Source organism: Macrobrachium rosenbergii, chromosome 42 (assembly GCF_040412425.1).
Source record: "Macrobrachium rosenbergii isolate ZJJX-2024 chromosome 42, ASM4041242v1, whole genome shotgun sequence".
Lineage (NCBI taxonomy): Eukaryota > Metazoa > Arthropoda > Malacostraca > Decapoda > Palaemonidae > Macrobrachium > Macrobrachium rosenbergii.
The window spans coordinates 33,636,058-33,650,137 of NC_089782.1; the positions used below are offsets into that span (position 1 = coordinate 33,636,058).

The 14,080-nt window shown below is 38.5% G+C and overlaps 2 protein-coding genes across 3 annotated transcripts in view; both read right to left on the reverse strand.

The window, feature by feature from the left end:
- LOC136828212 (cuticle protein CP1499-like) overlaps positions 1–14,080 on the reverse strand; it is a 118,256-nt gene that overhangs the window by 19,124 nt on the left and 85,052 nt on the right. The window lies entirely within an intron of this gene.
- On the reverse strand, positions 1,073–3,636 carry LOC136828213 (cuticle protein CP1499-like). Its single transcript, XM_067086057.1, has 2 exons — positions 3,479–3,636; positions 1,073–1,767 (listed from the first exon to the last, which is right to left on the reverse strand). The coding sequence occupies exons 1-2, from the start codon at positions 3,488–3,490 to the stop codon at positions 1,195–1,197; spliced, it is 585 nt and encodes a 194-aa protein (XP_066942158.1). The 5' UTR covers positions 3,491–3,636; the 3' UTR covers positions 1,073–1,194.

Consider the following 14,080-nt stretch of genomic DNA (forward strand, 5'->3'; position numbering starts at 1 on the left):
AGAGTGAGTTTATGGGCAACTGCTGTTCACAGAAGTTTGAGCTTGCAGGCAACTGCTGTTCATAAAAGTATGAGCTTGCAGTCAACTGCTGTTCACAAATGTATGAGCTTACAGGCAACTGCTCTCCACAAAAGTATGAGCTTACGGGCAACTGCTCTCCACAAAAGTATGAGCTTATGGGCAACTGCTGTTCACAAAAGTGTGAGTTTATGGGCAACTGCTGTGTCACAAAAGTATGAGCTTATGGGCAACTGATGTGTCACAATAGTATGAGCATACGGGCAACTGCTGTGTCACAAAAGTATGAGCTTACGGGCAACTGCTCTCCACAAGAGTATGAGCTTATGGGCAACTGCTGTGTCACAAAAGTATGAGCTTACGGACAACTGCTGTGATACAAAAGTATGAGCATACGGGCAGCTGCTGTCCACAAAATTATGAGCTTATAGGCAACTAACATTATTCTCCTTTTATTTCATAATTTACCTACGCTATTATCTCTATTAATATGTTCATTTATTATTATTATTATTTTTTATAAGTATCTCTTCTTTCTGCATTTCCCATTACCTCCTCTTACTTCTTTCTAATGAACACCATAATATTCTTTGGAAGCTTGAGTTTCGAGTCAATGGCCCCCCTGTGGTGGGCTCGTTCCATATGAATGGGGTTCTTTAACTTCTTAATAATGATAATGATAATCACAATAATAGCTCACAAGGAGAGATGAAGTAATACCTAATCAATATTCATTCAATGTTTCCGGTTGTATAATCAAGGCTACCGAAAACAAATCTATCTTTCGGTGGTCCCGGTATAAAGCTGTATGGACCGCGGCCCATGAAACTCTAACCACGGCCCTGTGGTGGCCTATCCTATATCGTTGCCAGAAGCACGATTGTGGCTAACTTTAACCTTAAATAAGATAAAAAGTACTGAAGCTAGAGGGCTGCAATTTGGTGTGTTTGATGACTGGAGGGTGGATGATCAACTTACCAACTTGCAGCCCTCTAGCCTCAGTAGTTTTCAAGATCAGAAAACTAAAGAAAAGGAAAGGAAATTGAAACTTGGCTTTAGAATCGTAAAGAATAGACATACTCTTTAATTCTATATAATTTTCTGTACATGCAAAAAAAAAATAATATAATTTTGATATACTCTAATCGGCCTAATTCTCACAGCACGGTCTGTTTTTTATCCCCAGGCGGGAGCAGGGGGAGCAGCCGCTGCCGCCTGCCTCTGGAAGGTCTGGAAGAAGTTAGCCTTAGCGGCCTGCACCTCGGGGGTGTCAGCCACATTGGGGGAGGATCCTGGAAGACCAGCTGGGACGGTGGCAGCCACAGGGCCTGTCCACTTGGGCTGGTACTGGCTTCCTCCATGATGGGCTGGTGCTGGCTGCCACTGGCCGGACTGATGACCAGGGGCGCCGGCAGTAGCTGCCAGCTGGTTCTGGTAGGCGCTGAAGAAGGCCTGACGGGCGGCGTTCACGTCAGCGGTGTCGCCGACGGGGGTGATGGCGCCGTTGACTCCAGCGGGTACGGTAGCAGCCACGGGTCCTGTCCACTTGGGCTGGTACTGCCCTTGGTGGTGGGGCTGGTAGTGTCCCTGGTTGCTGTAGGCCTGGTGGGTTGGGATGACGTTCCTCTGGGCGGTGGCGGCCGCCTGTTGGGCGGCTTGGAAGGACGCCATGAAGCGAGCCTTCTCAGCGGCCACGTCGGGAGCGTCCTGGATGAAAGCGGAGCTGAAGCCCACCACTGCCAATACAACCTGTGGGAGGCAGTGAAGGGGATCGAGAAGAGTTAGTGTGTGTGCGTTTCTCTCTCTCTCTCTCTCTCTCTCTCTCTCTCTCTCTCTCTCTCTCAAGATCTTACAGACATTACATACCATCAGTGCCAAAACAAAACCCTTTTACCACGGGAGACTTTCCCTTCGAGATTCCGTATTCTCTCTCTCTCTCTCTCTCTCTCTCTCTCTCTCTCTCTCTCTCTCTCTCTCTCTCTCTCTCTCTCTCTCACCTTTTGCACGAGGCATATGAGGTACTGGAGTGACCTTTCTTTAATGTTTACAAGAGGAATCTCCATTATTTACTCATTTTCTACGTTAGCATCAGGTCTTTGAAACCTGACCCCGTGATATTTAAGATATTCACTTAGTTTATTTTCTCTGTATATTTGATTCCTCCTCCTCCTCCTCCTCCTCCTCCTCTTCCTCCTCCTCCTCCTCCTCCTCTTCCTCCTCCTCCTCTTCCTCCTCCTCCTCCCAACAACGTCCAATCACAAACGGAAATCAATGATCGAGAAATTAATAACGCACGATTTTTTAAAATTTTCCATCTCTTTGTTTAACACGAGATCTTGAATTACCACACAATAAACAGTTTAATCAAATTAATCTGACAGTTCCAAGCTTATCCTCACTCCGAATGGAACGGGATACAAAATTTAGGCCAAAGGTCAAGCGCTGGGACCTATGGTGAGGTCACTCGGCGCTGAAAGGAAAACTGAGGGTAAAAAGATTTGAAAGGCGCAACAGAAGGAAAAACACAGCACTTGAACTATGAAACAATTATTAGGAGAAGGTGGAAAGTAAGATGGAAGAAAGAAAACGTGAACGGGGTTACAGTAAAAGGAATGAAAGGGGTTGCAGCAAGGGGCCGAAGGGACGCCGTGAGATCGAAGTCTGGAGAAATTATGATTTGTCTAGGAATATGTAAATTCTGAATTAGGTCGATGGCAAGGAACGTTTTCTGAGATTGAACCAAATGACAAATAAACACTTCACAGCATTTGTAGTTATTAAGAGCACTCAAACTGTCGCAAAACGAAGAAAGCACACTTCAAACTCCAGCTGTTTTTGAGAAGGCAAACTTCAAACTTCTTTAGATTTTTAGAGAAAGCAAACTTCAAACTCAAGCTGTTTTTTGAAAAGGCAAACTTCAAACTTTTAGCTTTTTTTGAGAAGGCACACTTCAAACTTCTTTAGCTTTTTTGAAAAGGCAAACTTCAAACTTTCATATTTTTTTTTCTTTTGAGAAAGCAGACTTCAAACTTCTTTAGCTTTTTGAAAAGGCAAATTTCAAACTTTCAGATATTTTTTTTTTGAGAAAGCAGACTTCAAACTTCTTTAGCTTTTTTGAAAAGACAAACTTCAAACTCAAGCTTTTTTTTGAAACAGCAAACTTAAAACTTATTCAGATTTTTAGAGAAAGCAAGCTTCAAACTCGAGGTTTTTTTTTGAGAAGGCAAACTTAAAACTTATTCAGCTTTTTTGAAAAAGCAAACTTCAGTATTTCAGCTTATTTTTGAGAAGGCAAACTTGAGACTCCTTTGGCTTTTTTGAGAAGGCAAACTTCAAATTCTTCAGCTTTTTTTTGAGAAGGCAAACTCCAAATTCTCCAGCTTTTTTGAGAAGGCAAACTTCAAGCTCCAGCTATTTCAGAACTGCTCAAAATTCGAAACGTTCAACAGATGATATTTACCAAAGCCCTCATGGTGATGTTTCTTGAGTGAATCTGGGACCGTACTGTGCCTTCGAAGTCTCCGAAGGTGCTCTATATACCGCGCGAAGAGCTGCTCAAAAAGCCCTTGGGGCACGCGGTGGCCTTCAGAAGCCTCTATACGCCCGGGCTTGCCCTTACCCAGAAGGAGAAGGAGAAGTGGGAGGTAGGTAGGTAAGCAGCTGGGAGCCTTCTCGACAATCGGTGTCCCATGAGTGTACAGTTACGCGCCCAGAGGCCCCTCCCATTCATCGAATCACGGCCCCCTTGCAGTCGGAAACTCGAAATATTTGCGAAAATAGGCGGTGCTTCTGTTTAGCGAAAGAAATACAAAAGAAACCAAGCTCTTTCACCTTCGTTTCTGCAGGAAGAAGGTCCGAAGAAGAGGGAGTGTCTCTCGCAAACTCGATGACAGAGATCGGGTTTTTGCTCGGGTTTCCGGTGGTAAGAGATTGGGTATCAGGTGTGTGTGTGCATGTGTGTGTGTGAGTGCTTGTTGTAGAGAGTTAGGTAGTGCGTGCGTGCTTGCGTTCGTGCCTGAGCAAATGAGGGTAAGTGAGTAATAGGACGAAATGAAGAGCAAGCAGGTACAGTTTTTATCCACCACACCTGCTTGGAGAAGCATTACTCTTTTTTTTTTTTCTGCCGCCAAAGCTGCAAGAACTCGTTCAAAGGCCTCGGATTCAGCCACGCCTTTTGATAAGAATTCCGAGACCCTCCTCCTCCTCCTCCCCCCCCTCCCTCTACTGCGATCATCGCCGATAAGGGCGGCGGTCGCTGATGATGCTGTTGCCCCTTGAGGTCTAATCATCATGCATTCACCGCCAAGACGCCGTCCGCGACGCCCTGTGTATCTTCGTAGCTTCTGCCTCGAGTGAGGGGAACAGGATTCCCTCCTGGTCTGGACCATCGTCGGCCGATTTCCTACAGAGAAGAGATTCCGCTAGAAATGTTTATACATTTGCAGTCTTTTAAAACATTCTTAGATTCGGTTTCGAGTGGAGAAGTCTGGTTTCCTACGGAGAAGAGGTTTCGTCAGAATGTTTATGCATTTGCAGTCTATAAAATTCTTCTTAGCTTCTGCTTCGAGTGAAGAAGTTTTCAAAATTGTTGTCTTTTGGCCAAAAATCATCGTCGGATGTACGGTTCAGGGAAGATATTTCTTAACGTATCTGCAATTATAGTCGATGAATCTGTCGTTCACTTTGATTCTACGTTCTGCTTCAGTCTTGACAACCAGTTGTGGTGTACTCTTTTAATTAAGGAGACCACATTGCGAATTCATGCCAAAAATTTATGCTTTCAGTAGATCACTGTTACACCACAAACCTGTTCGTCCAGAAAGCAAAACTTTCATTTTTAGCCACTTTTGCTTTCACTCGCAGTACATCTCGACTCCATTTGCGAACTTTGTACAACCTGATGGCATTTCAAATAAATTGGAGCTCGCGCCGTTAAGAGACAAGACAAGAGTATAAAGTAACGTTATCTTGATAAAAAGAGGGAAAAAAAATATAGGTGTCTAGCTCCGTTCCACGGCGCTTGCAACGTCATTTTGGAAATGGAACGAGCGAGAGGAGGAAAAAATCTCGACGAGAGAACAGCGTTATTCCGATTTTTTCTTATCACTCCTTCTCCTCCTCATTCTTCGATTGGTCAAAAAGGTCAAAGTTGGTTCACCAATCTGTGCTCGTGTTGTTAATTCTGCTGGCGTCGTGCGGTGCTTGTGGTTTTTCGTTCCCTTCCGTGGGTGCTTGTGTGTATGTGCTTGTAGCACCTTTCAATGGGGTGTTTGTGGATGTCGTAACTTTCTCTAGGTGCTTGTGACAACCTCAAATTTCAATGGATGTTTGTGGATGCCGAACTTTCAATGGGTGCCATAGCTTTTCCTAAGTGCTTGTGACAATCGTAATTTTCAATGAGTGCTCGTGGATGTTCTGACTTTCCCTAGGTGCTCGTGACAATCGTAACTTTCAATAGGTGTTTGTGACTGTCATAACATTCAATGGGTGTTTGTGGATGCCATAACTTTCAATGGGTATTTGTGGATGTCAAACTTTCATGGGTGTTTGTGGGTGTCATAACTTTCAATGGGTGTTTGTGGATGTCATAACTTTCAACGGGTGTTTGTGAATGTCGTAAATATCAATGGGTGTTTGTGGATGTCATAACTTTCAACGGGTGTTTGTGAATGCCGTAAATATCAATGGGTGTTTGTGGATGTCATAACTTTCAATGGGTGTTTGTGGAAGTCATAACTTTCAATGGGTGTGTATGTCACAACTTTCAGTGGGCGTCACAACTTTCAGTGGGTGTCATAACTTTCAATGGGTGTTTGTGGATGTCACAACTTACATTGGGTGTTTGTGGATGTCATAACTTTCAATGGGTGTTTGTGGATGTCACAACTTACATTGGGTGTTTGTGGATGTCATAACTTTCAATGGGTGTTTGTGGATGTCACAACTTACATTGGGTGTTTGTGGATGTCATAACTTTCAATGGGTGTTTGTGGATGTCGTAAATATCAATGGGTGTTTGCGGATGTCATAACCTTCAATGGGTGTTTGTAGATGTCATAACCTTCAATGGGTGTTTGTAGATGTCATATCTTTCAATGGGTGTTTGTGGATGTCACAACTTTCAATGGGTGTGTATGTCACAACTTTCAATGGGTGTTTGTGGATGTCATAACTTACATTGGGTGTTTGTGGATGTCATAACTTTCAATGGGTGTTTGTGGATGTCGTAAATATCAATGGGTGTTTGCGGATGTCATAACCTTCAATGGGTGTTTTTAGATGTCATAACCTTCAATGGGTGTTTGTATATGTCATATCTTTCAATGGGCGTTTGTGGATGTCATAACCTTCAATGGGTGTTTGTAGATGTCATATCTTTCAATGGGTGTTTGTGGATGTCATAACTTTCAATGGGTGTGTATGTCACAACTTTCAATGGGTGTTTGTGGATGTCACAACTTTCAATGGGTATTTGTGGATTTCGTAAATATAAATGGGTGTTTGTGGATGTCATAACCTTCAACGGGTGTTTGTAGATGTCATGTCTTTCAACGGGTGTTTGTAGATGTCATATCTTTCAATGGGTGTTTGTGAATGTCATAACCTTCAATGGGTGTTTGTGAATGTCATAACTTTCAATGGGTGTTCGTGGATGTCATAACTTTCGGTCATTGTTTGTGGATGTCATAACTTTCGGTGACTGTTTGTGGATGTCAAACTTTCAATGGGAGTTTGTGGATGTCATAACATTCAATGGATGGTTGTGGATGTCATAACTTTCGGTGACTGTTTGTGGATGTCAAACCTTCAATGGGTGTTTGTGGATGCCGAAATTTTCATTGGGTGTTTAAGGACGTCACAGCTTTACCTACATGCTTGTGACACTCAACTATCAATGGGCGAATTGTGGATGTCATAACTTACAGTGGGCGTTTGTGGATGTCACAACTTTCAGTGGGTGTTTGTGGATGTCACAACTTTCAGTGGGTGTTTGTGGATGTCACAACTTTCAATGGGTGTTTGCGGATGTTGTAAATATATAGGGCAGCTTGGTAATGTCATACATTTCAATATGTTCCTGTGAAGTTATAGATTTCAGTGGGTGTGAGTTTGTGGTCGAAAATTCCGCGAGCGTTTGAGAAAGTTCTGAATTTCCACTGGACGTTCGTACCGCTTGTTATCTTTAAATGAGTTTTTTCATATTATTATTCAAGGTAATTAATAATTCTACTTTTGAATATATAGAATGGCCAAGCATTGGGAGCTATACCGAGGCCATTGCTGAAACGGAAATTGACAGTAGAAGTTTGAAAGGCGTAACAGGAGGAAAACCTCAAAGCAGTTCCACTATGAATCATTTATTTGAAGAGGGTTGAGTAAAGTAAGATGGAAGAGGGAGAATATGAAAGGAGGTACAGTAAAAGGAATGAAAGGGATAATTCTACTTTTGTTTCATCATTCTTTAATTTGTTTGTTACCGTACGAATGAGCGGGCATAGTTCTCTTTAGAATATCTTCTTTTTTTTTTTAATTCTCGTGTTTTATCTTTTCCGTTATTTCTCAAATTGGAAATGAAACGGTGATCTTTTACTTATTATTATTATTATTATTATTATTATTATTATTATTATTATTATTATTTAGAAGATACAACCTATTCATATGGGAAAGCCCACCACAGGGGCCATTGACTTGAAATTCAAGCTTCCAAAGCATATTATAGTGTTTATTAGAAAGAAGTAAGAGGAGGTAAAGAGAACTATAGAAAGAAGAGATCACTTATTTAAAAAAAAAAAAATTAAATATATAGATAAGAGTGTAAGTAAATCATTAAAATCCAAGGCGAATTGTATTGGGGCAGTAATGCGTTGCATCATCGCTTGAACTTTCGACAAACACATCGATGTGAGATTATTTTGTTTTTACAGAATGCTAAACTGTTTAGATTTCCTTTGTTCTTTATGCTGTCAGATTCTTTTACCAATTTCCAGGCCATTCCTGTCAGTTCTTAGCGAGACAACTCTCCCGACCACTGTCATTTCAACACTGGAATTACTTTCCCATCACCCACTCCAAAAAACAATCATCTCATTCTCTCTCTCTCTCTCTCTCTCTCTCTCTCTCTCTTTCTTATATTTAATTTCAGTTCCATTCGCTCGTTGCAGGCAACTGGGACATCTGGTTAAGGAAGGATATTTCTCAAAGAAAGAAAGAAAGAAAGATCAAGTAACTGTAATGTTAGATCGAGGCGAACGTTAAGTTGAGGTATTCGGGACGTAAGAATGCGTCAAGATAAAAACTCGTCAGTGTGGACATATTCTTAGCGTGATTCATTTTTTCGTTGGAGACAACGGTATATGTATATTTATATTTATGTGTATATGTATGTGTGTGTATATATATATAAATATCTATTTATCTATATATATATATATATATATATATATATATATATATATATATATATATATATATATATATATATATATATATAATACTGTATATATGTATGGATATATATATGCGTGTGTGTGTGTGTGTGTGTGCACCTTACGTAAGCATTAGTGTGTGTAACTGTCATGAGGTTAAAACGTAAACTAACGATACAAAATCTCCTCTAATAATTGAACGATAATATTCACTCGGAAGACTACAGGAATAAGTTGACCATTCGCTAAAATAAAAAAAGTAAAAAGAAAAACACAAATGAAAAGCTATAAATGGAAAAAAGAAACCTTTTAAAGAATATATATATATATATATATATATATATATATATATATATATATATATATATATATATATATATATATACACAATCCCTTTCCTGTCGAATTCCTGGGCAGAGCCAATTCAGGAAAGCCATTACAAAGAGGCAAAAGGTTACAGGAACAATGTTTTGATTTGCAAAAAAAAAAAAATAAAAAATATCGCAATCAAGACGGGATGAAAGTTGGAGTAAGTGTCTGCCAGGCGTTACTTAAGGTCCCTTTCGTTCCTTTTACTGTACCTCCTTCCATATTCTCTTTCTCCCACCTTACTTTCCTCAACCCTTTCCTAACAATTGGTTTTCCTCCTGTTACACCTTTCAAACCTTTTGCGCTGAATGACCTCATAGGTCCCAGTGCCTTGGCCTAAATTCCATATTGAATTCAATTCGCGCCGCTCAATTAACTAATTCAATATAATGAAGTGTTAATCATTCAGTTATAAGTACCTGCTTAAACTAGGAGAGTTGTCGGCGGGATTCTTTGATAGTTAATAAATTGGAAATTAAGTCGAGGAATCGAGTGGCATCTGATAATCCGGTTTGTGTCTAGGACACGGGTTCACTTATGAGATCATTTACACATCGTCCCGATTTTATTATTAAAAGCCATGTTTTCAGGCCATATGGTCCACCAGGCGGGGCTAATTTCACCTCATTCAAATTATTTTGGGAGGATTTTTTTTGTAAATAACTCGAAAATTTACACGTCGTCCCGATTTCATTATCAAAAGCTACGTTTTTAGGTCATATGGTCCACCAGGCGGGCCAATTTCAACTCAGTTAAACTATTTTTGGGAGGGTGTTTTTTCCACATAACTCGATAATTTTCAAGACTTAGCACTTACTTAGTTACTGTGGTGATTTATCGAATAATCTGAGTACCGAGGATCTGAAAGTGCCTCTTCGTTGTATGTGCATATGTGGAGTTCTTTGTTACGCTTGCATGTATGCAAGGATGCATTGTGTCTCTTGTAATAAGGAATATGTATGTATGTATGTATGTATGTATCTATATATATATATATATATATATATATATATATATATATATATATATATATATATATATATATATATATATATATATATATATATATATATATATATATATATATATATATATATATATATATATATACAGTATATATTCATTACATATCATAACTTCTGCCATAACCCCTTAACTTCTCTATTCATATCAGAAAACAGAACTTTTTTTTTTAAGTCACAAGAACTTTTTTTTAAGTCGCAAGAATTTTTTTAAGCCACGAAAACTTTTTTTTAAGTCCCAAGAACTTTTTTTCTAAGCCACAAGAACTTTTTTTTTAAGTCACAAGAATCTTTTTCTTTTTCCCACAAGAACTTTATTATCACTCCCTCATAATTCACCTCATCAAATCTGTCAGGCCCATCAACTCTGAGGCCACTTGCCACTCATTCCTAATTATGATTCCCCAATTCTCAAAAACCGGAATCTCGTCGCATATCTCTGGTCCCCTGAACAAGTCGTCTCATTTGCCATCCGATCAATAAACGCCTGTTGATCTGCAATTGGAACTTTCAGAAGTTCGAGCGTAGGTGCGATGCATTGCTACCCTAATACGATTCCCCTTGCATTTTAATACATTTTTATCTATTTGTTAATTTATTTATTTATTTTTTTTTTTTAGTAAGTGGGGTCTCTCCTTCTTTCTGTATTTTCCTTTACCTATTCTTACTTCTTCCTAATGAACACCGTAATATTCTTTGGAAGCTTGAATTTCAAGTCAGTGGCCCCTGTGGTGGGCTTGTTCCATATGAATAGGTAATAATATTCTTTGGAAGCTTGAATTTCAAGTTAGTGGCCCCTTTGGTGGGCCTGTCCCATATGAATAGGTTAATAATAATAATAATAATAATAATAATAATAATAATAATAATAATATTCTGTTACTTCTTTCAAATGAACATCATAATGTTCTTTGGGGGCTCGAATTTCAAGTCAATGGTCCCTGTGGTGGACTTGTTCCATACGAATAGGTTTCATCTTCTGATTAATAATAATAATTATAATAATAATAATAATAATAATAATAATAATAATAATAATAATGTTCGTCAACTTATTATGCAATTACGGTGCATCGGTACCACTCCGTCTTATTGAAAATACGAGTCATATAAATTTTTTTTTTTTATATTTCTTCTATCTCTTTTCAGTTGTGTTCGCGATCACACTTTCTGTGGCGTGGAACAATTCACGCCAAAGGCCAAGCTCTGTGACCTTTCATATTCTCTTTCCTCCACCTCACTTTCCTCAAGCCTCTCCTGACAGCTGATTCATAGTGCAACTGCTTTGAGGTTTTCCTCCTGTTACACCTTTCAAACCTTTTTTTTTTTGCTGTCAATTTCCGTTTCAGCGCTGGATGACCTCATAGGTCCCAGTGCTTGGTCTTTGGCCTGAATGCTTTATTCAGTTCGGTTCGTGGAGGTTTGAGTCAAAGGTGGCAACGTAGACTTGTACAGTCGTCTTAAATAATAAGTTATTCTGAGTTTGTTGGCACTTGTCAGAAGCTGGGAATGTTTAGCTACTCAAAGCTGAGAGTGAAATTGGGCTTCTTTTTTGTCTATGGTATGTTTGTCGTGAAAACATTTTAGTGCATTAAATAAACATTATGTTATGCATAAAATTAGGCTTCGTTTTTCTATGATGTGTTTGCTAAATAAAAGCATTTGTGTGCACCAAATAAACATTATGTTATAAAATAAATTAGGCCTCTTTTCTGTCTATGATATATTTACCAAATAAAACATTTTTTGCGTACCAAATAAACATTGTGTTATACATGATATTAGGCTTCGTGTTTCTATGATATGTTTGCCAAATGAAAACCTTTTTTGTGCACCAAATAAACATTATGTTATACATGATATTAGGCTTCGTTTTTCTATGATATATTTACCAAATAAAACATTCTTCGTGCACCAAATGAACATTGCTTTTCATATTCCTTCCGCGAGTGATTGTAACTTCGGAGCGTTCCTTTATCTAGTCTTATTTCTTTTCTCGTCTTCTCTTCTTTCGATATCCCACCCCTGCCTTATCTCCCATTTATCATGTCTACAGCAGTCTCAGCTCTATCGTCTTTCACGCCTCTATGGTAATTCGTGATGCGTTTGATTATTGCTTTTATTAAAGCAACTTCAGTCCTCCACCTCATCACCACAATAATAGCAATATTAGTAGTAGTAGTAGTAGAAGGGATTTGCCTTTGAAACGGCCCCCCCTCCCTTGCTCGTTTCATTCCTCCTTTGTTTGTGTTTAAGTTTATTGTCTCTGTAAAGCCACAATTCTTTTATAAATTCTTTCCTGTTTTCAGTTTCCCACTTCGGCAGATCTGTAAATAAAAGTGTATCAGCTATCAATTCCTCTTTATTTTCCTGGTATGACTGCTGTGCAAATCTATAATCTATTTCTAATCTCACTCTACGCTGGGCAGCAGAGTAAGAAATGGTCTAAAGTTTTCGTTCTCGTTCGTCGACAACGATTTTAAGGAAGCCATTTTCATCATGATTCGTCTGGTTAACAGACTAAGATAATCACCTTTCATCGAGCAACTTCTTCTCGTTGCAAAAACTGGCCACGCCAGAAAGATACGCAGCCATGGAGAAAGATAACTAAGTCTATCTCCTTTCCATGACTTCGGGGGCCATAACATACTTATCTTAATGAGTAGAGACAGCTCAACGGCCTTTACAGGTGCATGCATAGGATGGCAACGTACGATAATCAAGAATAATCAAGAAGTTGGGAAAAGTAGTTTTCGGATTAGGCCTCTTCACTATAAAAACAGCTGATATTTGGTACGATAATCAAGAAGTTGGGAAAAGTAGTTATCGGATAGGCCTATTCAGCACAAAAAACAGCTGATTTTTGGTACGATAATCAAGGAGACTGGAAAGAGTAGTTGTCGGATAGGCCTATTCAGCACAAAAACAGCTGATTTTTGGTACGATAATCAAGAGTAGTTGTCAGATAGGCCTATCGATTCCAAAAACAGTTCAGATTTGGTACGATAATCAAGAAAATTGGAAAGAGTAGTTGTCGGATAGGCCTATTCAGTCCAAAAGCAGTTCATATTTGGTACGATAACCAAGAAGTTAGGAAAAGGAGTTGACGAATAGGCCTATTCATTTCAAAAACAGTTCATATTTGGTACGGTAATCAAGAAAATTGGTAAGAGTTGTTGCCGGATAGGCCTATTTCAAAATCAGTAAAAAAAAAACAGTTCATATTTGCCCCCAAGAAGCCTTAATTAAACAATGTAATGTAATTATTCTTTCATGTTCAGGGTAATACTTCCAGTATTTTGCTAATTAAACTCACTGTTACTAAACAAGACGGGTGAACAAATTCTTGAATATGATATTGACTTCGTGTTGCATCTGAGTTGCTTGCAATGTTGATGAAGAGGTTTGAACCAAGTTTCACACGCCCCTCTTCATGATAGAATGTTGTCCTAATTAACTTATTTCTTCTTTTAAATAACGTTTTAGCTGTACAGATTACAAATACAGAATGATTTGATTAAATGTGAATATATCTTCCATACCGGAGTAGTCATCACCCCGCTGGACTGTCCCACAGCCTCGCAGCGGAAGTCTGGAATTATTATTATTATTATTATTATTATTATTATTATTATTATTATTATTATTATTATTATTCAGAAGATGAACCCTATTCATATGGAACAAATAGATAAAAGTGTATTCAAATGCAAGGAGAATAGTGTTAGGGCAGTAATGCATTGCTGAAGATGCAATGCATTACTGCCCTAATACTATTCTCCTTGCATTTGAATACACTTTTATCTATTTGTTACGTTTTTTTTTAATAAGTGGGATCTCTTCTTTCTGTATTTCTCTTTAATTTCTCTTACTTCTTCCTAATGAACACCATAATTTTCTTTGGAAGGTTGACTTTCAAGTCAGTGGCCTCTTTGGTGGGTTTGTTCCATATGAGTAGGGTTCATCTTCTGAATAATAATAATAATAATAATAATAATAATAATAATAATAATAATAATAATAATAATAATAATAATAATAATAATAATAATAATAATAATAATAATAATAATTTTGTTTTGATAATAATAATTTTGATCATTTCTTGCAGGCAAAACACTTGAGAGGGTTGATATACGAAACTACAGATTTGGCCGAAAAGGCAATGGCATTGTGGTATTCTTTCCGGTGCACTTTCTTATCTCGACCATACAAATCATTATAACAGCTCAGTGACTGGGA